The sequence below is a fragment of the Anopheles maculipalpis genome, chromosome 3RL (genome assembly GCF_943734695.1).
Source record: "Anopheles maculipalpis chromosome 3RL, idAnoMacuDA_375_x, whole genome shotgun sequence".
Lineage (NCBI taxonomy): Eukaryota > Metazoa > Arthropoda > Insecta > Diptera > Culicidae > Anopheles > Anopheles maculipalpis.
In genome coordinates, this window is record NC_064872.1 from 80,982,474 (window position 1) to 81,009,201 (window position 26,728).

The window sequence follows — 26,728 nt, forward strand, 5'->3', positions numbered from 1 at the left end:
ACCTTCACTTACCTCAACCAGTGACGTTTAGTGACATTTGTATGACAGCAAACTGCATCGTATTGATCGGCGAACCAAACCACCAGGATGATGTAGAACGCGGTCGTCGTGTCGTTGAAGAACTCCGACATGATGGCTTCCATGCCTGAAAGGAAAAAGGGAAAACGAAGAAGTGGTAGGTTAGAGAGCTGTGCTGCTTTTTGTTTGGTGGGTTCGGTGGGAGCAAGATTAATCATGTGTCAGAAGCGTTCAGTATCTCTCCGCAAGGTTCGTCCCCGACAGTACAGCTGGCACAAATGGAAAAACAAAAATCATACACATAAGAAGTCTGGTGCGTAAGGGGCAGCAAAAGCACACAAAAGATGAAGTGCTGAAGGTGTACACCGGCCCAGTAATAGGTTAAAAGGTTTTAACCTTTATCACCGAAGGGATTTCCGGCAAATTTCGACAAATTGCGATCGGCTGTGCGTGAACTGTGTACATTTACGTAGTGGGAGAGAGTGCTCTAGACGTGTCAAGGTGAATTTACTATCCCCACACACGGTAGAGTAAACGATGGGGTTCTGTAAGAACTGTATCAACTGCTCAAATAATTCAAACACAAAAATCAGTAAAATAAATTTCTTCTCCTGTTTTTCCTCCAGTGATTTTAAAGTCGCTTCAGTAAGCGTCAGCATTAAATCACCCCATCTGCAGACATTTTGATGCTCAAAACGACACAGTTAACAACATCATCCACCAAAAAAACGCACGCACAGTAAATTAACACGTGCCCGAATTATTTGCCATAAAGCGCAACGAGGCTCAACGACGGACTTAAAATGCAAAATAAGTCGTTGACCGACCGAACCCCCCTCCGTAGTGCTGGAACCGTTTATATTTACAAATCATTACACTTTAACGCCTCTAGCCTGGGCAACTGGAAGCACACAATTTTATTTGCCGTGCGTACGAGTCTCTCAATGAAGACATAATAAAATATGTAACGATTATGGCTATGACAAATCACAATTTTGCTCATCCCGCCCCAGGTACTTTACATGCAGTTTGAAGTTTTTTGATTATGAAACGAATAAAATTGTAAACTCTCAAGTCATACACACGCCAGGAGTACTAAAAAAAGAAATAGCTGGCTGTCCTTACGATTGAACAAGTCTTCATCGATTCAGTATGAGTTGCAATTTGTATTCACAACGATAGCACACACACACCTATAGAGAGCGAGCTTCCTCGCAGTGCAGCGTTTCCCTACCAAACCGTGCAAGGATCCCCTTACGATGTGACATCGGGTGACCAGCACCAGGCGAAGAAACTGACGAACACAATGTACTCTTGCCCAGGACACTGCATACACTTTAAGGACGACACCGTCATCGGTGGCCCCCGATACTTCGTTCCGGCTTTCTGATAGGATCGTATCAAATTTAATTCACACCAACCCACCAACATCCTTTCATACACTGAAGGAATAAGAGCACAAACATGCTCGCTTCCCTTGGCTGCTGCTGCTGCTGCTGCCAGGGCTGGCCAAACATCAAAATTCTCAACTCAACTATGGCGAGGCTTGGCACCGGAAGATGAACGCGTACGCTAACGGGGTGCCGACGGATAGATTGGTTGGTTGGCACCGTCCGGGGTTGGGTGTGTACATACGCTAAAATAATTTATATGTAAAACGAGACATCGGACGTTATAATATGTGAAATAGGATAGAAGATGAATGCTTCACTATATCAATACCACCAGCGCGCGCGTCCCTGCATTTTAGGACACCATTCCACGCACCATGGACGAGCTTTGCGTATGTGTGAGTTTGGACAAGCGTTTTCCCTTGGTGTGTCGTTTGACAGTGAACTTTATGTGGGTCGCCTTGCCATCCTGCTAGCGATACCGTCGAGCATCCTTGCGAAAACTCTAAACCTCTCGCAAGACGGCGCCAGACGACGATCATCATCTTCTGCAGGACTGCATGCTCTTTTAACATTGCACGGGACCTCCGTCCCCCATCCGTGGCATACAAACTTCAAAAAATTGTAAAGCACTCGTAGCAACGATTCAATTAGCGGATCAGTTTGTAATTTGTGCTAAAATGTTGCCACAACGCCTCATTACAAAACAAAAAACTCCTGGCATGCCAGAAAAGGCTTATAAATCGGAAATCACCTCAGCAACTGTATTTCTGCAGCCGCCGGCTATTAAATCGTGTAAAATAAATCACTTTATGTAAATTAAAAACGATGCAATACACACCCATACGCCCATCTAATGCACAACAGTCCAAAAACGGTTGGAAGAAAGAGAAAAAAAAAACGGAGGCATCGATGATTGAATTGAAAATATGCAATATTAATTTTTTAAAACTCATAAGGTGGCCGGAAACACACATGCGAACCCTTTCGCTAGCTCACCGCCTCACGTCATTCCGTGTGCATTCGACTGAAAGATTGTGCAGTTCATTTGATTCGCAATTGTATTTGCCCCAAGGGTACCAACCAAATGCGATCCACACATCGACCGAGTGGATCGAGCGTAGGGAAGCAAATAAAATAAAAAAAAATGCCAGGATTCGTCCGAACGAACAGCTAGGATAAAAATGAACGAGCGTAAAAAGTGACGCGAAAACAATATATTTGATTAATTTGTTTGATTAAATTCAATATTCTTCTTCATCATAATCAAATTAACACGCATCCAACCGGGGCCAGGGCATGTGGGCGAGTGCACATCATCATCAGCATCGTAGTCCTCGCACTGTCGTCCTCGTCGTCGGTGTGTTGGGATGACAAAACTGTCCGGGTGTGTGTGTGCACGATGAGAACCATGGTGTCGATATCGGGCAGGTCCTTTCTCGCATCGGTGATGTATGTGCGGTGATAAATAACTGTCCACCCGCAACCAACATGCGTCGATCCTGAGGAGAGAACCGGGACGAGTGGGCATACGACACACACACTCACACACACACACAAGCTCACACTGGACGTTTGGTGATGAAAATGGACAGCCCAACCGGACAGTGGTGCTTCCCGAACAGGCAAGTTGGTTGGCCAACGAAGCCCTTTTTCGATATGCTCATCAACGTAGAACCCGGACCCCTCTCGCCGGTCGACATTGTTGATATGGACACACACGAACGGGGAAAAATACGTCAATTTTCCAGCTTCACCACCACACCACCCAAATGGAGGGAATAGTATCTCATTGCAGGTACAGCAAATAATCGAACGGAACGGACCACCATATCACCACTAGGACTAGTAACGCAACAGGCTTCAACCACAACAACTCCCCCGAAAGTGCAGCGAGCGTTTTGCGTTCAAATTTCCCGCGTAATGGGGTTCGTGTCTGCCGTCCGTGGAGGCGGAGTACAAGTACCGGAAAACGCATACATGTCCACCCGTCGGTCACTTGCGGACAGATTGACTAATTCGGAAAATTTATGACACCGCCGGCGTCCGGCCGTTACGAATATTGAGGGGTCGGCGGCGGAAAACGTCAGAATTACGCGGGTAGCTCGTGTTTGGTACGTGTGTCCGTTCCCACTTACGCCACAACGAACCGGCATTTTCGGGGAAGGGGGTGCGGTTTTTGGGGTGGAAAGTACGAGGATACGGTTTGGCGCACAAAACGAGCAGTTTTACTGCCCGATGTAATTGATCGGAAATGGGTTTGTTTGCTTTCCAGCACTCATCATCATCATCAGCATCATCCTCATCGAGAGCGACATGTCGATGTTCGTCCTGGTGCTTCATCATACGCTATCAGACATTGTCGAGATGCTGAGCGTATCCCGATTCCGCTTTTCAAGAAGAATTCCACCAAAAAGTCGACGGAGGGACGGCTTCTACCGAATATTTGGCTCCATTTGGACAACACACATCGGTTGGGTTATACGATACGCATCAGACTCTCATGCACCGTCCCCATCATTGACGTACCGAAGGCACATGTTGAACGTTCGTAACACAAGACTGAAACCATGCCAAACGTTCCTTCTTCGGTTCGGTTGCCGATAACCAGAACCGATGGGCTGCGTTGCGGGACATGCGTTTATTGGTGCAAATTGAATCTTTTCTTCCACGCGAGGAAATTGGTTGGTATTCGCAATTGTGGCCCTTCAATCGTGACGTACCACACACCACCGGCTTAGTTTCGATTTGCCACTACCAAAAACGTAGGTACCGAAATGAGAAATCAAACTCGAAATGTAATTTATTATATCAAATTGTCCTCCACAGTCAAGAAGTGTCATATATTATGTTCGACACGTTTTTGTTGGTTTGAAGGCGTCTAGAAAACAGCACAGTTCCAAACCTCAAGCTATTGCTGGCTTTTTGCAAGCTGCAGCAGTGCTATTGTGTTACAGCTCTTCTACCATGCCGACACCATCCATCCGGGGGATAGTTTCGTCTCCTGGCGTATTGTTTATCCCACGAGATTCATCCTCGGTGCTTCAGCCATGTCATCCATCACGGCCGTTACCAGATCTCAGATTGTTCTGCACCAAACCACCCTCACCAATTCACATATCCCAGATATAGCATGGCTCAGCCAGACACTAGCATTGCCGGAACATTGTTTGCTTATGCTCTTCATTGCGATTAATAAATCTTGATCCGATTTCATTTCGCTAAACCGCCAACCCGCGCTTATTGCCACCACTCATCCACAACGTACCTCTTCTCATGCACGGATTGAGGATGTGTCCGCAACTTTGAGGGTTTCATATTTTTTCTTTCTCCAAGCAAAACGAATTGATTCACTCGAACCACACTTGAGCAGAAGCAAAACCAAAAAAAAAAGCACACAGAATCCTGCACTTAACCGGAAAACCTCATTCATGGAGATATTTTGCCAGATTGATTATAAATAAGTGCTTTCCCCTCGGGTGCTTCCCTGGAAGCCACGTTTTCGTTTCAAGAAGGAAAGAAGGGAATTATAGGCACTCTCGAGTGTGTTGTTTCACGTACACTGTTGTCCTGGGAAACAAAAAAAGCAAAACAAGGCAACCGGCAAGGGTGCCGGACGATAAGACGAAGCAGCACGCGTGAACACATGCGCCAAGAAGCAGAGTAAACCAAGGCTAAAAGTAGGCTGAACGAAAGGCACTTCAGGAGTTCAGGATTTGCTGACCCAAAGAAGAAGATACACTTCGGGCGCGCTGAACCAACGAACCACGGTCAGCCCTCGGGCATCCTCAAAAGCATCACAATCAGTCAGTTGAGCCATCCGGAAGGGCTTGTAACCGAATTATTGACACTCACTTTTACCGTACCGCGCGGAGGCTGGGGGATGATATCGATCCGTCCTTACCCGGTTTTGTCGAGTAAGGCACGTCTTTAATTGAATCGTGATTATTTCTCATTTCGTCTGATTAAGAAAATAGATTAAGCGAACTTTTTTTTTTTTGGTTTATTTTTGTTACTGCTCTCTAATGACAATGAATTGGGGAATTGGGGATTGGGGAGGTCACCTTCTACCCGAAAAGAGTTTTAACGGTGGAGAAAGAAATCAAATGTTTCCATGCACAACTATAAAAATGTCTTTCAAATTTTACTTCCAAAGCAATCGCATTAAATAATCATTTTTAGCTTTCAAGAACTGTCCTACGAATATAGTATATGGGGTATTTCCATTTGGAACTTTATATAGATTCAATTTATATAGATCCAATGGGGCTGCCCGGTGGTGTACGCGACAGCGGCGCCGGTCTTCAAACGGCAGAACCGGAGTTCAAATCCCATCCGTACTGTCCCCCTGTAGTGTGAGGATTGACTATCCAACGACGTGGTATCGGCAAGTCTAGTAAGCCATTCGATGACCGACGTAACCTTAGAGGGGTCGTTAAGCCAAGAAGAAGAAGATCCCATTCTCTAGATTCGGTTTGTTTGAAATTATCATTCACATAACAAACCTCAAAAAAGCATGTGACGATTTGCTGGGAAAATTTCCTCCAAAATACGAGCAAGAAAAAGAAAAACCATCAATGAAATCAACCCATACTAAAAATAGCCCAATCTGCTTCATTCATCCACACAACTAAAACTACTCTACTGATTGCAGTTAATCAGTCAATCGTGTGATGCACTGCAGAAACGTAATTCTACTAAACATACCCCAATGCGCATCTGCATTCGGATCATGCACTTCACCGCCCAATATCACCACCAAAGCATTCCAGTGCACGGGACGCGCTCTGATTGATATAAATTAATTTATTTAATAATTAAACGAAGTTAAATAAACAACAAATTAACCCCACACGGAGCGGAATTAAAATGAGTCAACATTATCGTATAAATCGATGTCCCGCTGGAGCTGGAAATTGACACCCGGAGCGGGGATTCGAGGCGCAACAGGACAAGCAGGACACACGCTTCTCGCACTACCGCCTTTTTGAGCGTCCGAGCGGTTTTGTGCATCGAAATGCTGTCCAAACATCATCCTGCCTGCACACGCAGGATGTTGTTGTGAGCAGCGAACAAGCGCGATGATTTTGTCGGACATGAGACAAGAAGTAGAAGAGGAAGGACAAAATCGAAACAAATAAAACAAACGAACCGAAGAACGGAACGGCGCTGTAGGAGAAAAAACTCGGAAAAACAGATACACGTCTCACGTTCCTAAGCAATGCGCATCTTGCATGGCTGTGGGACAACGCCAGCAGGAACTGGAGAAACGGGTGTGCGTAAGCGATCCGACTGAGAAAGAGGGACGGCTGTGTGGGACAAGGATGGACCCGATGCGGATCGGCAAAGTCGAAGGAAAATAAATATAGGGACACCGTTGTACCGACCGAAGGATGAAAAATAGAGCGGTATTGCGGACAAAGCACACAATCCCCTTAGATGCGAAACGGACACGTTCCATTCCAGGGGACATTTTAAGCCTTAACGAAAACAAACCATCCCGAGGCGTGCGGGGATCGGGGAGTCGGTCGAGATCCATGCCAATCGATGGGGATGGGCCGTGAGGATACATGTCGATACGGTAGGGATAGAGAGAGAAAGAAAGGGGAAAGACAGCGGCCGTAAGAGGCGCTTCAGGTGACCGTTTAGGAACGTTCTTTCCGGGCCTTTTAAATGGGACAACCAGGGGGGGGGGGCCTTGAGATGGCAAAGGAAGGGTCAGAAACTGCGCAACAACGACACCAAACGGTCCTTAGGGATATCGGTAGGCCGGCACAGAACGGTACGCTACGTTAAGGGATAAAAACTACTGAAGCCTTCGAATTAAAAACTCCTGCATGTGAGAAACCGTTGGGTATAATGGGTATGGGCGCAATAGGGTGGATTCGATTGGGAAGATTTTTACGGGGTTTTCTGGGAGGGACCGGGTAGCTGCTGTGTGGGTGAAAGATGTTAGCAAAAACTGGGCTAAAAATGTTCCACCCCCAAAGGGAGGCGGTAGGTACGGGGAGGGGGGGGGGGTTATGGTGACCGTCACACGCCCATACAGAGATGCACAAAAACATACACAAACATTGTGCCGGATTTGGGACGAAACAGGAAAAATCGGACCGGACAAGTCTAGGGCAATGGGCAGATCGAATGTTGTCGTCCCTGGGAACCGGAAACGAATTATTTGCTTCCCCACTGCAGGTACTGGACGATCACTCTGCATACATACACATACACAACTTTCGCTGAGAGAAGAAGCACCATGATGTTGTCGCACTGTTTGCTTTGGTCCCGGCGAGTGTAACGTCGAACATCCGCTTCCTACACAGCATACAGCAAACCCGGGGTCACGCTTGCGAAAGGAAGACATTGTGGAGCAACGGGACTCCTTGGGCGCTTCACACTGGATGCTTCCAACGCCACTGGATCGAATGGTCGCTTCGACAAAAGCATAAATTATTTCCCGCTGCGAGGACGACAACCGAAATTAGGCTGATGAATAAAAATGGTCGTCCGTACACGTCGCTGTCACCATTGCTACTACTACCGACGGAGTTCCATCTTCAAGTTCTTCGACACCCGCAGCGGAACCCTGCCCTAAAGCCGTATGTATTAGAGGTTAAACTTGCCCTCGCAGAACCCGCCCGAAGGAAAAAAAGGGATATAAATGGTACACTGGCTTACTTTCTCTTTGTTTAGGATCGTCCTTCGCTAGGACGGAGACGGTAGGTTCGCGCGCGCCATTACAACCCCACAGCTCGCCAAACCCCCGTACGGTGAAGCGAAAAAAAAACGGAACGATGGATGTGTCCCGTTTTATGGATGCAGAAGATGTGTCGAGAAGTAATTAGAAAGATGGTTGGAAACTAATTGATTGAAATTGTTCAACAATTTTAGCAGCAGATCAATTCATCGATTCGTTCGGTGTATTAAGACAATTTTACCAGCACGAGGGCAAAATAATGCTGGACTTTTACCAGCGCTGAAGATGGTCTAAATTCCCAAACTGAGCTGCTGGTCTGCTCGTTTTCTAGCGTTTCATGAGCCATCGAATTAAATCTATAAGCTATTAAACCAACTCTGCGCTGGGGAGTTTAGTTTTAAAAAGCAATGGAAGTCGAACCACTTCCCAGAATGCATACAATGAATGCCATGCTTTTGGAAAACAAAATTTTCACGAAACACATGCGCCCAAAACCTAATATGCTAAGAAGCCAAACTTCACAAAGCTGGATCGCATTTATTGCCGCTCGCAAAAATTATCGTCAAACGGAAATTGAGCTGTGGAAAATTGTTTTCAGCTGAAAAATCGCTTCAACAGTCGATCAGGAATGTTCGCTTCCAGGTGCTTTGTTGTGTGTCCGTTTTAGTTCTTCAGTAATCCTCCAACCAGCGACCGGTATGGCAGGAAACAACCAATAACATCAAAAAATATATTTATGTGCAAAGGCTACTCTCACTTTTCCCAGTGAAAAAAAAAAAACACAGTTTTCTTCAACACATTTTCTACTCGCAACGACACAGAACCGGCATCAGCAGGCAGCAGCTCATGGTGGGAAATGGCAAGCGGAAAGCTAATCAAAAGTATGCGACGTTGTTGCCAGGGATTTCGTTCCGTTGCCAGAGCGATACGACCACCCGGAGGAACTGGGGGAGCCTCGGGAGGTCGCAGGGATCGGAAGATTCACAAGAAGGAAATTATTCAATATTTAATTCCACCGATTGATTTGACGACCGAATTTGAACTCCATTTGTAGGAGTGCGGCACGCACTCAAAAGAAGAACCAACAAAAAAAAAATCGCCCCAATTCCGTCTATTATAAACAGCCTGGTAAAACTCCTGCAGAGAAACATACATTGCCGGAGCTCCTCCAAGACTACGCCACACGTGCCACACGGAACCAACAATTGGGGGGGGGGGGGGGGAGCATGAGGCAAAAATGTGACAAACACATCATCGTTCATACACTTTCGCCTCATGGTGCTTCCTGCGTATCGACAGACATGTCGATGTTCGGTGGTCTCTTTTATGGTACTAGGCGCTTGTTATGCTTCTCCATCTGCCATTGGTCTCGCTTTCATATCTGCCATTGTGCGCCGTATGTTCACTTAGGTCGAAAAGGTTCAATTCTAAAGCTATTTCCTTTTCAATGTTCGTTTGCAATGTACCCCACCCCCCTTGTCTTGGTCCATCTTTGGCCCCATTTGGAGCGCTTCCCAATGTACATCAAAATTATCGAAATGCTCTAATTGAATTTCCAGGAAAACTGTTTTTCTACAACACAAAACACACACAAAAAAAAGTAAAGTATAATCGATGTTACAAATTACAGAATTTGAATAATGTCCCAAAGGTCGACCACCAATTTCATCATTTCGCCATTCCGGTGGGTTTCCCCCCCCCCCCCCCCCCGGACGCTACTGCTGCTCTCCAAAAATCCCTCTCCAACGTCGCCAGCTACATTGCTTGACAGCAAAACGGAAAGAAATGCTGTGACGGATGAAGTTACTGGAAGGACAGTAAAAGTGATCTGAAATGAAGAATCTTCATTCCCACAGCGAGATCTCTGCTACAATGGCTCTTTACAAATTGCTATTCAATTTGCTTTTTTTTTTTAACAACGCTCTAATTCTTACTTTTAATCACACACGTATAGGCGCATGCAATATGGACGACAACACAGTAAAAGTATGGTTTTAAGTATTTCATTTGAAACTGTACAACAACTGTGCCTTTCCTGGGAGCGTCAAAAAGAAATGAAAGATCAATCGTCAACAACATCAATAACTGGCTGAGATGCAAACGATTTTCAATACTGGCTGACGATTATAGAGCGGTGCGTCTTGGAAACGTTTTCTTTGCGGGATGTCGGGAAGATGAATGATGAGAGTGAGAGGATAAAGTTGCCTGATAGTAACTATCTAACTTTGAAATTAGATATTTATCACACGGCAATCACGTTTCACGATACCCATTTCAAGGTTCGTGGCTATCGCATTGAAAATGCTTCAGAGATGAAGTTTTCTCCCATCGATACAAATATAGTTATGAATACTGGAGCAGAAATAAACACGCACACGCACAAAATATGTATTGAAAATTTTAGCTCACGATTTAATATATTTTTGAAAAAATCTCCTCCATCTCTGCACATTAAACCTAAATATGATTTGAAAATGATCAGATTAAGCTGAACAGAGATGGAGCTCAAACTTTGATCTTTGGTATCTCACAGCTTCCCTGTGCCGAAACGTTCTCCCAGTTTCATTCAAAGTTTTAATCAGGTACATACAACTCTAGCAGCAACAAACTTCCAAAAGCCGTATATTATACAGACGACAAATCAAAATACCTACCCCGGATGTCATTTCCGGAAGGAAGGATCATTAACTTCCCGCAAAATTTAAATCGTTGTAACGAAACAAACCAAAAAATAAACCCCAAACCCATTTATTTCGTTTATTTTATGCAAACTTCCGTACAAAATCGGTCGCAAATTTTAATCGTGTCCCACACATCGTGCTTTAGTTTCATTACACAAGCTTTATCCCATCAATGTCGTTCCCGACGGGCTTCTTCTCGCAATCATGGGCACGAGATTCGCGCAACACTTTGCTTTTCACCAACAACTCTATGCAAATCCCGCTCGTTTAGCAGGCATGTGAGAGGGATGCCCAAGCTGGGCAGGAGATTCCGATGCACGTGCACATAAACATAAACCACGTGGACGCGTCGATAGATTCCTGCCCCACACATGGAGCACAGCTGCTTGTTTCCTCCTTCCCGTAACCGTAGCGCGCTCCCCGATACAAAAAAACACGAGGAAGCAAATCTCCTCAACTCGATGCTGAAGTATTTTTGTTGCTCACTAATTGGATTACAAAATCGGCAAATAAAGGTTAATGTAGCGGATTCAGCACAGTACAACCGCACCCATCGGAAACTTCAGCCCCACACCAACAGAACCCACCACCATGGGCGGCAGTGGTTTGCATCCTTTCGATAGTATGCGGCCTCCGAACGCTGCACCGCTCTCCCGCGCCCGGTGTTGGTCTTTGGTATTGGAAGTTCGGCGACCCATTGCACCATACGGCGGAACCGACAATGTTTGGTGTGTTGGCCAGCGCCAGCGTTGGGAAGACACATTTATGAATGAACTCGTCGGTGTCATGGAGTGTGTGTGTCGTTGGGCCACCACCAGCAAAATGGGATATGTGTTTTGATAGCGAGCGTATCTTCGTTCAATATGCATCGTTATTTCTGCATTTTCCGAATGTGTGTGTGTGTGTGTCTGTTACTAAACGCCCTAAACGAGTGAGTTCTCTTCCTCTCTTTTGTATGCAGACACCAAATGGTAGTTGTGTATGTACACTAGGGTATGTAAAATTCACTTGATAAGAGGGATTACAGCCATAACTTTTAATTGGTTTTATATTTTCGAACCCGTTTGTCTGCAAAGCAGGAGCCACTAAGTTTAGTACGACGGATACAGGGGGACCACGTGGTACAGGGAGGAGTCACCTACCTCCCCCCCCCCCCCCTTGCCCACGCCACTACGAAGAGGATGAAGCAATTCAATACACCTTTCCCGCTAGGTTCCCTTCAATCCGGCATAGATCGACACTGTGTTCGACCCACAAACTGACGGAAATAATTTCGTTATGCTGTTTGCACGCTTTGGCACCCTATGTTGTGCGTACTGCTTGAGGGTGGCAACCTCACACTAGCACACCCGTAAAGGCTTATCGACACACACACAAACCTCGAAACGGGATACGCAGCAGGACGGTCTTTTCCTGCTCGTTGACCTGTACTACTACAGGAGGATCAGTACAACACCGATCATGCCACACACCGCACGCACCTGTCCACCAGCGTGTGATCCCTGGATCAGTAATGAGAAGGTGTCACGGAGACAGGCATGACACTCATAATTCCTCCTTTAAGCGTACGAACATGAACTCGGTCGGGTGTGTCGGGAAGTGTTGCCGAACGCCTAGGATTCCGGAGTCGGGTGGTAGGATCGATGTTTACGCTCTTTTAACCACTTGATGTGTGTACCTTTCAGCTTAACACACAGATTCCGATGGCGATGCGATATCCGGCCACAGTGCACAGTGCGCCGATCCTTCCCGGACACCATTTGCCGGGCATGGTGATGTAGCAAACAGCAGGGGGATGAGCAACAGTGGACAGAAGGTTTATGAGCAATCCTGTCTGCCAATGGACAGGAAGCGTTCCATCTTTCCCAGTTTCCCGAACATCTGAAGAACGGCACGCACGCCATCAATTGTTCTTGCCGTCCAGCTTAGCGTGCGTTTCCAAACTAAAACTGAGCCGTGCTTCCTCCGCCAATTTCTTTTCTGAATCAGGCGTACCGATTGAATGATAAAGCAATTTAACTTGTAACATATTTATCGCTTAAAAATCAAACGATTTTTTATGCGTATAAATAAATGTATGGCTAAATGGAAAAGCATTAATTCAAAAATGATTACATTTCATGTCGGCACACACGTTGAAAGTGAATCCAATATCTTCTCTTTGCTATCTATACTTTGCGAAAGCATTTAAGAAAACCGGCATCCGACGCACACACACTCAAAATATCGTTTGACAACGAGCGATCGACTTCATAATTGCCTCCTTCGGCAATGGCAAACGTCACTAGCGCGCAAGTTATGAATAAATTTTCCAAACCAAAAACTTTACATTCCACCGTTCACGAGCTCTGACTGACTGACGTGGCGGCTGACACGTGCATGCTTACCCGAAAGGTCCAGGTCCAGGCCTGACGCGCGCCTAAGACGATGTGTCACTTGGCGATGCGCATAAATTTCCATTGCCGGATTATACACATCATCATATTCATTGAAAATCAATTCTTTAAAGCTGTGCCATATCGTCTGCTTCTGCTGCTGCTGCGACTGCCCCGATTGGGATCATCCTGCGTCCTGCTAAGTGTCTTCAGTTCTGAGATTTCCCACTTGTGGCATTTCGAGCGAATTGAACTGCTCTGGTGAGAACATCTTCACGAGAATAAACTTTGCCCACCGAAGTGGAAAAGATCATGAAGCATGGAACGAAGCGTATGTCATCATCCTCATCGCCACCACATGCAGACCAGTCGATACAGAATGTAGCACAGAGAAACAGGTGCTCTTCAATAATCCATTTTCCTTCTTCTCGCCTTCCCGCCCGTACCGGAGGATTGGTTTGTCCATATTTGGTCTTACGCAAACGTCACACACACACCCACACACACACACACATACACATATTTGGAGTACGTGCAGTCATGGATGGCCACAGTCCTTGTTCTATGATATCATGTGACCCATGTGCATTTGCCAAGCGGCGTCAAAGATGAATATTTTCACAGGATTTCGTTTGTTTTGCGACTTGACAAAATTGATCGAACAAATTTAATTTGCATAATCTTTGCAGTATGGTTCAGCAGACATTTCAACGATGCAGCACGACCATGTTGACAAGATATTCAAGTGAAATCAAGGATGAAGTTTATGGTTTTAGTCGCATTGTTCAGAATATTAAAGCAGCAAACGTGAGGAAATACTTCCTTCTGGCTGGTGTATGATAGCTTGCCTCTTCGGGACTAGTCGTTAAAACTGGGATAGTAGTTGCTCAACAAGTGTTTAAATTAGTGTTGGGGTTTCTTCCACAAGATGTAAGTTATACTTTGTACAATTTTGATTTGGGATATAATTTTAAAACCCTTGAACTTCTGTTACAGACTTCTTGAGGCTTTGGTCTGCCATTACAATCTTCCTCTATTTTATTTACCCGCAACTGGTAAGGCAGTCTTGCGTACGGCGATTCGGATGGGATTCGAGGTATTAGAAAAGTGTGCATGTTTCATGTTCTATGCTTGGAAATAGTCCAAGTGTATAAGCCATTTTACCTAAATTCAATCGCATATGTTGATCTACACTCCAGGGAAAATGTGTTTGCTCATAGATGAAACAAGAGTCACCAACGCTCATCAGTGAAGGTATCGATTGATGCTCTCAGCTCATACAAATCGTTGTGCCAACAAGAGCCCAAGAGACTGTGGCATCGATATTATGACAAGAACTACGAACAATTATTGATTATCACTGTGGAAAGAAGAACTAACTGCAATTACTTGAACAATTAGTATAAACATAATTAAACGAAATAATGAAATGCAGTAAATTTGAGCGGCAAGAATAGTTTGCTCATAAAACTACCAAAATATAACGCCGAAAAATTACTCCCAAAACTCAACCCTATCATCAAACGTACCGATAAATAATTATAACACTGTATCAAAATTATCCCCACGCAGTCGATGCGCATACATCGTCATTAAATATCTCAGTTGGCAAAAAAAAATTACTTCATCTGATTTTGCTAAGCCACACCGACCCACCCTACTACAACACAGTGCGAAACGCAGTATGGTAAGTAACCGGATCATCATCCCAGCCCAAAATCCCAATGGCGGTGAGGCAGATTTATTCCGCATCAATTTGTACGGATTATTCGCGCTACGTTGCAGCAGCCAGCCAGCACTGCCCGCCACCGACGAGAGTCAAATGCCTTGGTCACATGGAACGGTCAGGTGTGTAAGCTGAAACTAGCGTTACACATTAATTTCTATAAAACGGCAGTACCTTTGCACCCCTGCCGAAACATTGTGCCTCACCCCCTGTGACGCTAACACGCCACCGAAACCGTTGGTTGGACGGTATTTCGCTAAAGTCGACCCTGTCGTTTGATGTATTTATGCATTTCTGTGCGCGTACTTTCTGGGCCGACCGCAGGGACACAATGAAGGAATGCCCAGACGTGAACGAACACCCATGAATCTAATTATCTCACAGTCACCCCTTATCATGGGACCGAGATCAAATGTGTGTGTGTGTGTGTGCAGCAATGAGCCCCGGTCAACGGAGGATTTCAGAACGAAAAGTAAATATATTTGAAGTTATTAGTTTGCTCATTTAGTGGAGACAATTCCCACAGTGCCCCCTCCTGTCCTGGTCGCGCGAGAGACAGAAGGTGAAAGCATTCTATCACACAACCCTTTTGTCGATGAAAACTACCGCACACTGCACGAACATTAAACTCTCGGAACGGTGGATCGACCAAAGGGGGTGGAGAAGCAGGGCATCCATGTCGGTAAAGGCTACAATGTCACACACATCGACCAAAAACGCCTGTCCTATCTGTCCACGTGTCCACTAAAATCCAAGTGAGCGAAACGGTTTCGCCGAAGTTCATCAATCATTTAAGTGCTAGAGGGCCCCCGCTAGCCGGCCGATCGATTGCGTTGCCGTGAAACATTACAATTCGCCAACGGCAAAATACCTCGCATGCGTGTATACGTTTGCAAGGGGCAGCAGATCAGAAGTTAAATATCATTTCATTTCCTGCGCTTTTTCAGCGACTGCCGCTCTCTGTCTAAAAGATGTCCTCTTAGAAAGAGGACGGGGAAGGGAGTTTGGAGCGGACAAGTGGAGACGCGAGTTTGACAGCATTTGGCAAAGGTGCTATTAAAATGCATACCATATTTTGCACGGCCTAGAGAACCATTATCGTACGGATCGTTGAAGCAGAAATGCCAGCTTCAAACGACTGACGAAATGACATTTGTAATTTCCTCATTTAGATTCCAAGCACCAGCCAGAATTGACGACTTTGCAAGTACGGGATTGCGAAAATTGAAGAATAACAAACAAAAATACCTCCACAGAAGGTTGAGGTTTGTTCGAGTAGGTTCTGATCCAGAATTGATATCTATTTTTTCGGCTTCAGCATCAACGTTTGATGACGATGGCGTAGATTTCGGTACACACATCCTTCTTCTAATGCACAATGAGACGTGCTTGACTATTCTAGGCGCATAAAATTGACAGAACCTTTCACCTAGCATCTCACCACTGTTGTACAATTTCCAATACCACTTGGCATTGTGTTACGCGCTTACGCGATGCAAAATCAACCGCGAACAACCGCTCACACCAACATTAACGCGCTTCCGACGTCCGACAAAGACTTATAACCGTACGCATATATATGTGTATATTAAATATATCACATTCGAACGAAGGATGATGGATAATAAATTTGAATGGAACTCATCTATCAATCAATATTGAACGTAATTAATGTATGCGGACATGCGGCAATACATCGTGCGGTGTTGTTCTTGCGCCATTTTACCACCGTGCAAATGCAAATGTGTTTTACGCAGGAGTTAAAAGGAGGAATGGCCATACAAATGGCTACGAATTACACGGCAGGGATTCGAGCGTCGTATTCATTTGCAGTTCGCGCACATCGCACCAAAATGATGCCGGAATGTCACACTGCTCGGTACTGCTTCGTACTGCAGCAGCAGCAGCAGCAGGCTTTTGTTCGTTGCGTGGCACAACTGCAAACGAGGGGTGCGGTCTGCACCGGAGGTTCACATAATTCTCCTATTAGCGCAAATATTAAGCTCAACTTTATTCCACACCGACCCAAAATGCTGCCTTACTTCAGCCAACGGATGGGGACTTGATAAGTCCATTCCATTTGTAAATTCAAATTTTACGGTCATTTCGGAAAAAGCCCCAGATGTCAAGTGAACGGTGAAAAGTAAGCGTAAATCCCTCTAAAACACTCCTCCCGGGTACGGGTTATCGTAGGCCAATACACCACCCCCCCCGAAATGCGAGACCCATCAATCAGATACGATGGATGGATGGATGTATCGGATTGTGTGTCGATTGTTGATCCGTAAATATGCCTCAAACTTCATCGGAACCCTTTTATCACCTCTCGGACCTGGTGGATTTCACCGGAGCTGGTGGTGTTTGCTCTGCCTACGCGCTACGTACGTACGCAACTTCTCTAATGGGTTTACTCTCTTGCCGGGCTCGACTTCTCCGGTATGGTGAGCGGGTTTTTTCCAGTAGGATTGCCCGCCGTTCGAAAGAGCCAATGATTGAAGCCTAAATCCACAAATGGATGCTGTGAGAAAAGTTGAAGCGCTAATATAACCCGGTACTGACCGGGGCAGGATTTACAAATGGTAAGGACTGGTAATCGGATTCGTGCCTCGGCCAACAATTAGTAGCTACCATTTTGAGGGAAAGCATTTCGGGAAAAGTAGTAGTTTACCAACTAAAAATACCAACATTGTATCGATGATGAAACTTGGAAAAATAACTAGACGGAATAACAGTACATTTTTGGACAGAACATTGTCAGGAGCTTGATTATTGTGAAGCGGCTTAACCAGATTAACAGGAAAAATTAACCAGATAACTGAAAGTATGGCTTAAGTAGAGAAGGAAAGAATACACAATTCTGACAACATTCGCTCAGGTAAAGTGTGAATGCATTACATTAGTGGAAAATATTGTAAATTTAAAAAGAACTACACAACATTATACATTTCGGCACTGAGCTTAGAGGAGCATCAGGATAAATGGGAAATTAGGTAAAACATGCAATCTAAATGAGGACCTTGTGCATAAATTTGGATCTGCGGGATGTGGTCTGTCTGCTTCAGCTTTAGCAATGCGGTCTAGCCATTCTTTAAGATTTTTTTTATTTGAATAAATCATTCTTTACTTTACAAACGATATAGTGGGGTCTGTATGGCCGATGGCCAACAAATTGTTGGATTGTATGAAAACACGTCACTGAAATTTAAACGTATCGTCAAAACGTTGTGTCGAATTAAAACGACACTAGACATAGACATGAATGGATAAAAACAAATGTTTTAAACGATCCAATGGTTGATTCATTGTTCAGCATTAGGCAGCCAAAGCAGCCCAGCGTGGACTTACACAAGGACGGGCATCATCGGACGGACGTACGGCTCAGCGTAAGTGATACGCGATCGGCTCGGCTGTAAATGTTTTCATTATAGCATAACGTCAACGTGATACTTGCGTTGACGTGTGGTGCGCGATCGTATTCAGCGTAGACGCCAGCGTACTACGAAAAACAATGTTTAAGTTGCAGCATGAAGAACCAAAACAGCGCGATCATATCAACGATTGTTGTTTGTGTTACAGCTTCAAGAAAAAAAGCGTCAGCAAAATCTCGAGCACGTTGACAATAATAAGATATTTTATGAAAAGAAACAAAGCAACTGAAATACATTCAGTGAAGCGATCGCTTTAACGTTCTCTAAATAAAGAAAGAAGGATAAATCTTTCTTTCTCGCTTTGACAACATCAATCAAGGAATCAATATTGGTACATAAGAACGGAACGGTTTTGAATAAAGACGACTTACTTCTGAAGATTCAACCAAGTAACTCGTAAGCCTTTGAAAGAATCACATCCAGATCCGAAGACCTCTTCCAGTATCGTCTTTGCCATCCCTAAGGATGTTGGTTCCGCACACCAGAAGTGCTTATCCACTCCGTCGGAGGAATTGGAGAGTATCGTCACTGGCTGAACTTTGGTCTGCGATTAAATACTTCTCCTGGCCAGTGCAGCAGGCAGGACAAAGCAAAGCTGGTAACGCCCTGCCGTCTCAACGCATTAGCAGATACGCTGATCCACTGTTAGGAACAAGTCCTGGACGATCCGGGAAAAAGCCCAACGGTATGATCGAAGCAGATCTGACAACGTAACAAGAAATTGCGCGAGACTTCGGAATCGGTCATTCTTTCCCGCACACCAACGAGGGATACTAGCGTCGGGTTTGTTCCCTTCAGCAACAAATAGTGTATTTATAATAAGCGAATAAAACTCAAATAGACTAGAAAGTAAAACATTGATTTGAAATCTGTATGATTTTCAACTTCGGAAAAGAAAAACTATTTTCCACGACTCAGCGTACTGCTTCATGCATGTCTGAAGTATTTATACAACGAAGAAATAAATATTCATACTGTTTATAATATAGACATTCGTTTGTGAACTTCAAAAAATATTTATCCAGACATCTAGATATATTCAATCAAATAAAGGTAAATGTTCAACTGACAATGATGACATGGAAGTGACGAATAATGAATTTGAATTTAAGAAATATGCTCAAGTACTTACCGACTAAAGCCAAAATTACGGTCAGCAGTGGTGCGGCAGGAAACCGTACAGGTATGTTAAATTCTAACATTTGCAGTAAATCCACTGTAAGATAAGAAAGAAAACGAATAATTTGTGAGTTAAATTGCATCAAACTATAGCCAACCGTGAGGTAGCGATTGAAAGAATTTTTAACCGTTTAGCTGATATTGAAATAATGTACTGAAACACACAAAGCTGTCACATTAGCTCCACAGCGAACATCAAACCTTACATGTGCAGTGATTTAAGTTATTATCAAAACTTCATCAATCTCGACGATATGTAAGCCCATCCCTCGTACGTTAAAGCACTAAAGGACAAAAGGACACTCTTCTACTCGTTGCCTAAAACAACAACACGTCGATGATATATTTATATCGATACATATCGGCCCCTTCGAAAGGGAAAAAGGGGAAAAAAAAGTTGGAGCTCCGGTGAGCTTCGATGATCCAATAACAACCAACACCATATCGATAGACACACATTCACACACGCCCCTACCAGGAATGGCGCTACAGGTGGTGGCGAAAGGAAATGAGGACGAAAACAAATGGTTAGTGATTCCTCGGCCTACACGGAGCGAAACGATACCTTCGTGGTTTCACTGCAATAGGTCGGCAAGGTGAGATTGTCCAGGGTTGACGGGTTGGAGGGTGTTGGGTGGTATCAACGACAGGGCCTGCTGTCCTGTCCGGTCATGCAGATAGATAAAAAGGTTCCGAAAAGTTGAGGTACATATTGAAAGGAGCAGAACCATCAGGAACGGGACACAATAGCGCCACGTAAGGGAACGCCAAAGAAAGAAAGACGAAAAAAAAAGACCCCGGGAACAAGAAAATAGCGCCATCCATGAAGACACGTAAACAACAGGCCACAACCTAATTACATACATTCATGTCAAATGGCTATCATGTTTCACTTTCAATTCACTTTGGCTACATTTTCATGGTAACATATTGGATACGAATCCTTTTATCAAAGATCGTCGTAGTTTCTCTCACCTTACAGTGGGGCGATGGCCGGTGGGCATAAACACTGTGCCACCATCTCGTTTATCGCGCCCTTCACCTGACCAACCTGCCCTTTTCTCTCTTTCTCTCTCTCTCTCTAGCGATCTCTGGTCCAGCTATCAATCCTTCCGTCATGTACCTGGGGACAAAGGTACAGACAGGCAGGAAGGATGTGTGCCGGCGCGGACACACACGTGTGCGGAAGTGTAAGCGGATGGGAAAAGTTTTATTTTCCACGCAAACACACACACACGCACACAAGAAACTGCAACACAAAAACACCATCATTATGCCAAACAATGGTTTGTGGTTCGATGTGGTGACCGATGGTAAGAAGAGCCAGAACAGGCATCGGCTTTGTATTACGAATGTTGCCCGTAAACAACGCTTTTGTGCTTGGTCAACAGAGACAAAAACAAGCACACACTCACGGACACAAACAGGAGCGAGGTACATAACCACCCAACCACCTTTTCCGAGGGACGAAAGTTGCCCGTTTGGATACCATTTTTTTCACGGCTCTTTCAAGTCGCAATCTACAGGACAAAATCCCGCAGCAGCACGCATTGAAGCAAATTTCAAAAGCAAGCTACATAGTTATCAACGAAGATGAAATCTTAAAGCGATCACAATCGACGGCTGCGATGGGCCGTTCCCGTTGATCAGGCTTAAAGAAGGTTCCGTCTACGTTTAGCACAGCTCAGCCCCATCCCACGATGGTGGTTGGCATTGCGTGCGATAGAAACACTTATTTCGGCAGAAGTCATATTTACGACGCTCGAGTGTAAACAAGCCGTAAACCGGACGAAGCCGACGGGAGTGGAAACAAGAATCGAGCTGCAGAGAAGAGATGATAATTTACCCGTATACCAGGTCCAAGACTATCCCGGGAAACGTACCACATACAGCATGTGATAGCAAAAACCAAAAACACACGCCACCGAAACAGCGAACATTTGGGCGGTACGGGCTCGGTTTAGGAATACCCAGAACAAGCGCTTCGATCACTCTCGGGGGATTTTTACGGGAAGATATAAGAGGATAACTTTGGACACAGCACAGCGAAATGTGCTGCTAAATTAATAGGACTAAGCGCCTAGGACCGGTACAGGGAGTGTCCTACCAGCTTGCCATCTTTTCGAGTGGTTTTCAATGTTGTTACAGGAAGTTTCTTATAAGTATTGTAATCCTCTATCAGTTTTCAGTAACAAAACGCATTTAAAAGACATGTCCGAAATCATAATGAACGATTAGTGTAAGAGAAGAACAAGATTTTTACACTCGTCAAGGCTGATTCCTGATTTGTTAAGCCTTTTGGTGGACAAATAAAATTCAATAAGCAAGAAAGGTAAGGCTTCTACTGAGTTCAACGCTGTTATTTATATACATGGTTTGCAAATTACACCATACAGGGGCTTTCCAATTGATAAGGCATAATCGTAGCAACTGTTCTGGTCAAATGGGAAGACCTTGAGTATAGAGTTTTACATGGAGACAGATGACTAATAGCCATCAGTTTCTCAATTGATTCTTGTGGATTTGGACTAATCTTCATTCCCCTTTTTTCAATCGTCTATAGTTATTCTGCTTTGAGCTTTTAATTTTTTTACAGTCAATTTTTATGTTTCATTCAAACATGAGTATGATACTTTCTATTAGGAGAGAAAAACCGAAAGAACAAAAATTATGCTTCGTCGACCTGTGCAGCTCATATTTCAGGTAATGTTAGCTGCTTGTTAGCAGTGAGCGCCGTGCCATGCCGCTTTGCTAGATGTAAAATCTTCAATCCTACCCATAAGAATTGCTGATTTTGCTTCATCAAATGAAAAGCCCTGTAATAATATCACTATGCAAATGACGCGCCCCTTTAGACGGTCATGAAAATCGATGGGCTTATTTTTATGAGAAAATATAACACCATAATCAGCATCCTGCCTTTTTGTTTATACGCACTTCATTATTAACCTCCGTTTTCATTTGCATACATGGATTGTGTTTCCAAATTAGCGAACTTCACTGTTTTCCATTGATGCTTACTTGTCGATCTTGCTGCTGCTGAGAGGACACAAGATACACAACCATTTTCGGGATGTAACAGTGACTTTTCACTGCAACGAGGCAAAGGCAATTCGAGAGCCTGCAACAACGACCTTCCCGCTGTCGCCCACACGATGAACCGTTCGAGCCCCGGCCATGATAACCAATCAATTCCTGGTTACCCCTAGCAGCTAATATCTGTTTCTCACAATCGAACCATTACGAAGCTCCGATTATTATTTCACCATCGGTTCACGCCGGCGACACTTGGGGGATAAGGGTGCCAGATGGTGCCGTGGAGGTGATGTCTCGTCAACGTCATTATTCAGTGTGTCACATCATTATCGACCGTAGGGCACCACACACCGTTGGGATCGTTTGGCGTGAGGCAGTAGAAGCATCGCTTATTGCTAGCACTGCCGCTACCGCTTAATAACGACAGTGATGGAAAACGGAAAGTGTCGGATAGGCGACGACGGCGACAAGGATTGCACAGGTTGATTGTGTAAAAGTACATACCGAGGGTTCCCAAAAGAGGAGGATAGTTACGTTGGGGAAAACCGAACAACACAGGGACAGGGGTTTTGGAATGTTACGGGAAATCGTTCCCGTATACAAACCCCCTCTGGAGAAAGGTAAGAACGAGACGAAAAAAAAAAAACGTACCAAACGAAAGGATAGTTCATTTTGTGTCAGACATTCGAGCTACATTCGGTTTCGGTTCGCTTCGTCTTCGTAACAATGCTGCATGCGGAAAGAGGTCACGTTGGACGATACTTGTTATTCGCTTATTATGGAAAAGGTATCCGATGGAAGATAAAATAGCCATCGTTTGGCGAAATACTCCTATTGGCGCGAATCTCCGTGTGCCCTGGTCGTCGAGGCAGCAGCAACAGTAAGCCGGCGTCTCAGCCTGGCAGAGTTAACTATCCAATCGCTTCTTAGCCATGTTTACAACATATTAATAACATTTTCGAATATAGGAATTGGAGGATTATACCGTCGCTTGCAAACAGGATCAAAATAAACATGTTGTCCAGATGTTTTCAATAATCTTTCGCACCTCTGCACATCAATTATGAGACTAGACATACGTTTCCTATTGGCATTGTTTCTTTTTTTGGGATTTTAAAAAATTTTTCGTCGTAAATAAATTTATAGCAGACTATGATTTGTATAATTAAAGTAACAATTGAAGAACCAGATTACTGTAAATGCAATCTTTCAAACACACAAAATTACACAAAAAATAAGTGTAAAATTTATAACTACAAAACATAAACAAATCTTATTATCTGTTACAAAAAGACAAAACAAATAAAGCAAATGAATAAAGAAAAAAAAACACTTTTGCAATATGAAACGGTACTCCTAGATGACGATTTCATTCCGTAGAAACATTTCACATTTTTTAACGTACCGTGCAGCCATTCTTTATAAATATAAAAGTCAATCAAATGCGCACCGCACGGATAACAGATTTTAATGTCCTTCCCTGCCAGAAAACAACAAAACACATACTTTGTCACAGCAAACGCAATGAACGCGAATCGCGTATCGAATCACGTTATTTCCCAGTAGATTGTGGAACTCAATTATAATTTTGCGTATCATGCCACAAACAACACGATCCGTTGCCATCCATCCATCCATCATCAACCATGAGGCCCAAAATGCGCACATGACGCTCGACAATGGCGGGAGCCCTTGGTTGCATGTAATTGTAAATGGAAAGGCATACATTGTTGAATATATTACGGTATTGAGAGTTTGTGATTTTTTTTTTATTGTGCTGAGCCACATACTACATTTATTTGCGAAATGCGGTAACTTAATCCAATGAAGAAATATAATCATTTTTCACTTCTAAATTTTATAAAAAAATGCATCATATATTTCAAGCAAAGAGGTTTTTTTTATTCTTTGCGAATATACGGAACGTTATTATGTATCCAATAACGCTACACAATTATACCTACAACGATCACAATTTCAGGTATTTCAGGACTATATTTTGAATCATAACTCCGGCATGAATTGCATGCAAAATAATTGTTATGATTGTAAGAAAAAGTATTCTTTTTCCTATTTTTCTTAGAAAACGGGACGAACATTCCTGTTAAAGGGCATGCCACATATCAGCACTACAAAAATTTAATTTTAATTAATTTTTTTTTTTTGCTCATTTGTATCAAATCTGTTGTACATTTTAGAATTTCAGAAAGTGACTGTCGGCAACAATTATAAAACATAATATTATATTAGCCTGAATAACATAACTAAAATAAATCAATTCCCATACGGAGCGTTCTCCGTTATTGAGGACTGACTATCCGACTACTGTGACTAATGACGGTCTTGTAAGTCATGAGATAGTCGGCGTGACCTAGACGGTCGTTTAGCCAAAAAGAAAATAAACCAATACTATCACCCACTACCTTGGTAAATTTGATGAATAGCAAGATAAATGGGCCATGAGAGTCATCTCATCATATTTAAAATTGAAATTCTAAATGAAATCAGTAGGATTATTTGCTATTTTATGTTTATTTACTTTGCAATTCGAGGGAAATGTGGAGTTTTTCAAATAAAATTTACAATAATATGATCAAGCATAATACAGATTGGATTACACATAAAAGTAAAACAAATATAGGAAATCCATATTTGTCTGAGCAAGGATTGATAGAATACATCTTAAATTTATAAAATGCACTACATATCGATACTAATCGACACTGGTGAATTTTTGTTTATTAATTGGTTTTATATAATTTAGACCGGTGAAGGTGTTTAACGGTCACGTGATTTCTCCTTTCCTTAATGACTTGCTAGGTCACGCCGGTCATCGAATGGCATACGACGCTTTTTCAAGCCACGTAGCTGGATAATCAGTTCTCACTAGTGGGTTTATTTCCCGTGTAAAGATTGGCGCTGTCGGCAGTAATTCACCACGGTAAGTTAATTTAGTAAATAAATAAAAGAAAACCACCACATGTACGGATTTTATGCGATTCCGTGAACAATTATAGGATTTGTTCTTAAGTAACATACGGGAACGAACAACAATCGAGTGACAATCGAACAAAAAAATAAAATAACTTCACAATTTCGTTCTAAAATATATTGCAAGAGCCTTTAACTGTTTTCATAATATTGTTAAAAGATTGAAAATATGTGGGTATCTCATTTAGCCTAAAGCATTCCAAGAGGACACCTTTTCAATCGAATTTTCTATTCAAGTAAAAAGGAAAATTGCACCACGGATGAATAGTCATCCAACGCGATTGTTACGTCAGAAAAGATTAGGTCATGGTAAAATGAATGACATGGTGCATACACTCAGAGGTATAAAAGCTTTGAATGGTACTGTAAACGCTACTCAACTATATGTGGATTAAACGTAAGAGCTTATTCCATATTTCCACGTAAGTTTTACGAGATTAACTATTTGATTGTCTTTTAGGAATCACTACCATAGTAGATTCTCATACTCTGGGAACCAGTTATTTGTATGCAAAAACGATCCACATCGAATTTTCTATTGATCTTCACAAATGAAGAGTTGAAGATGGACAATCAACAACATGCTAATTTACTTTGACCTTTTCAAGCCGTACACACACGTAGCAAACACGGAAAAAAGCTTTAAGACGAATATCAAGAGTAAATAGAAATTAAAATGAAAACACTCACCTATAAACACAAAGATTTGATGATGGGAGTACCGCAACAGCATCGAAATGGAAATAGTCTAAAAAGAAGAAAGAAAGCGAACATGTTTAATAAACCATTCGTACTCTCACACACACCCAACAACGAAAAATTGGCCATCAGACCATCAATCCACTTACGAAAAGAACCATAATGAAAAATGCGGCCGTATACGATCCGCGGCCCATCCACCAAACCGACACAAATCGAAAGTGTTCACCGGTGATGACATTGCGCAGATAGCCCTTATTATCTTCCTGCTCTGCCAGCACCTTCACCGAAGCCATCAGTATGTCATCGTAGCCGAGGAAATGTTTCAAAATCAATCGGCTAAATGAATCACCGAAACACTTGTTCACCTGCGGATCGAGCCGTACGACTGCGACGGGAATATTCAACCGCTGGCGAGTAGCGGCCGACAGGCGAAGAAATCCATACTCGAGTGAATACTCCACAATGTATTGATCTGCTGATAGTACTAAAAAATAGAGTGGAAAGAAA

The 26,728-nt window shown here is 43.5% G+C and overlaps 2 protein-coding genes across 3 annotated transcripts in view; both read right to left on the reverse strand.

Annotated features, from left to right (window-relative positions):
- The window catches only part of LOC126561840 (putative ferric-chelate reductase 1 homolog), a 261,537-nt gene that overhangs the window by 72,693 nt on the left and 162,116 nt on the right, over nt 1-26,728 (reverse strand). The window lies entirely within an intron of this gene.
- The window catches only part of LOC126561589 (uncharacterized), a 51,647-nt gene that overhangs the window by 23,453 nt on the left and 1,466 nt on the right, over nt 1-26,728 (reverse strand). For both annotated transcript variants that reach the window (XM_050217832.1, XM_050217830.1), the window contains exons 5-8: nt 26,368-26,705; nt 26,210-26,267; nt 19,446-19,529; nt 13-145 (exon numbers count right to left, since the gene is read on the reverse strand). In XM_050217832.1, coding sequence (XP_050073789.1) covers nt 13-145; nt 19,446-19,529; nt 26,210-26,267; nt 26,368-26,705 — 613 coding nt within the window. The remainder of the gene's footprint in view (nt 1-12; nt 146-19,445; nt 19,530-26,209; nt 26,268-26,367; nt 26,706-26,728) is intronic.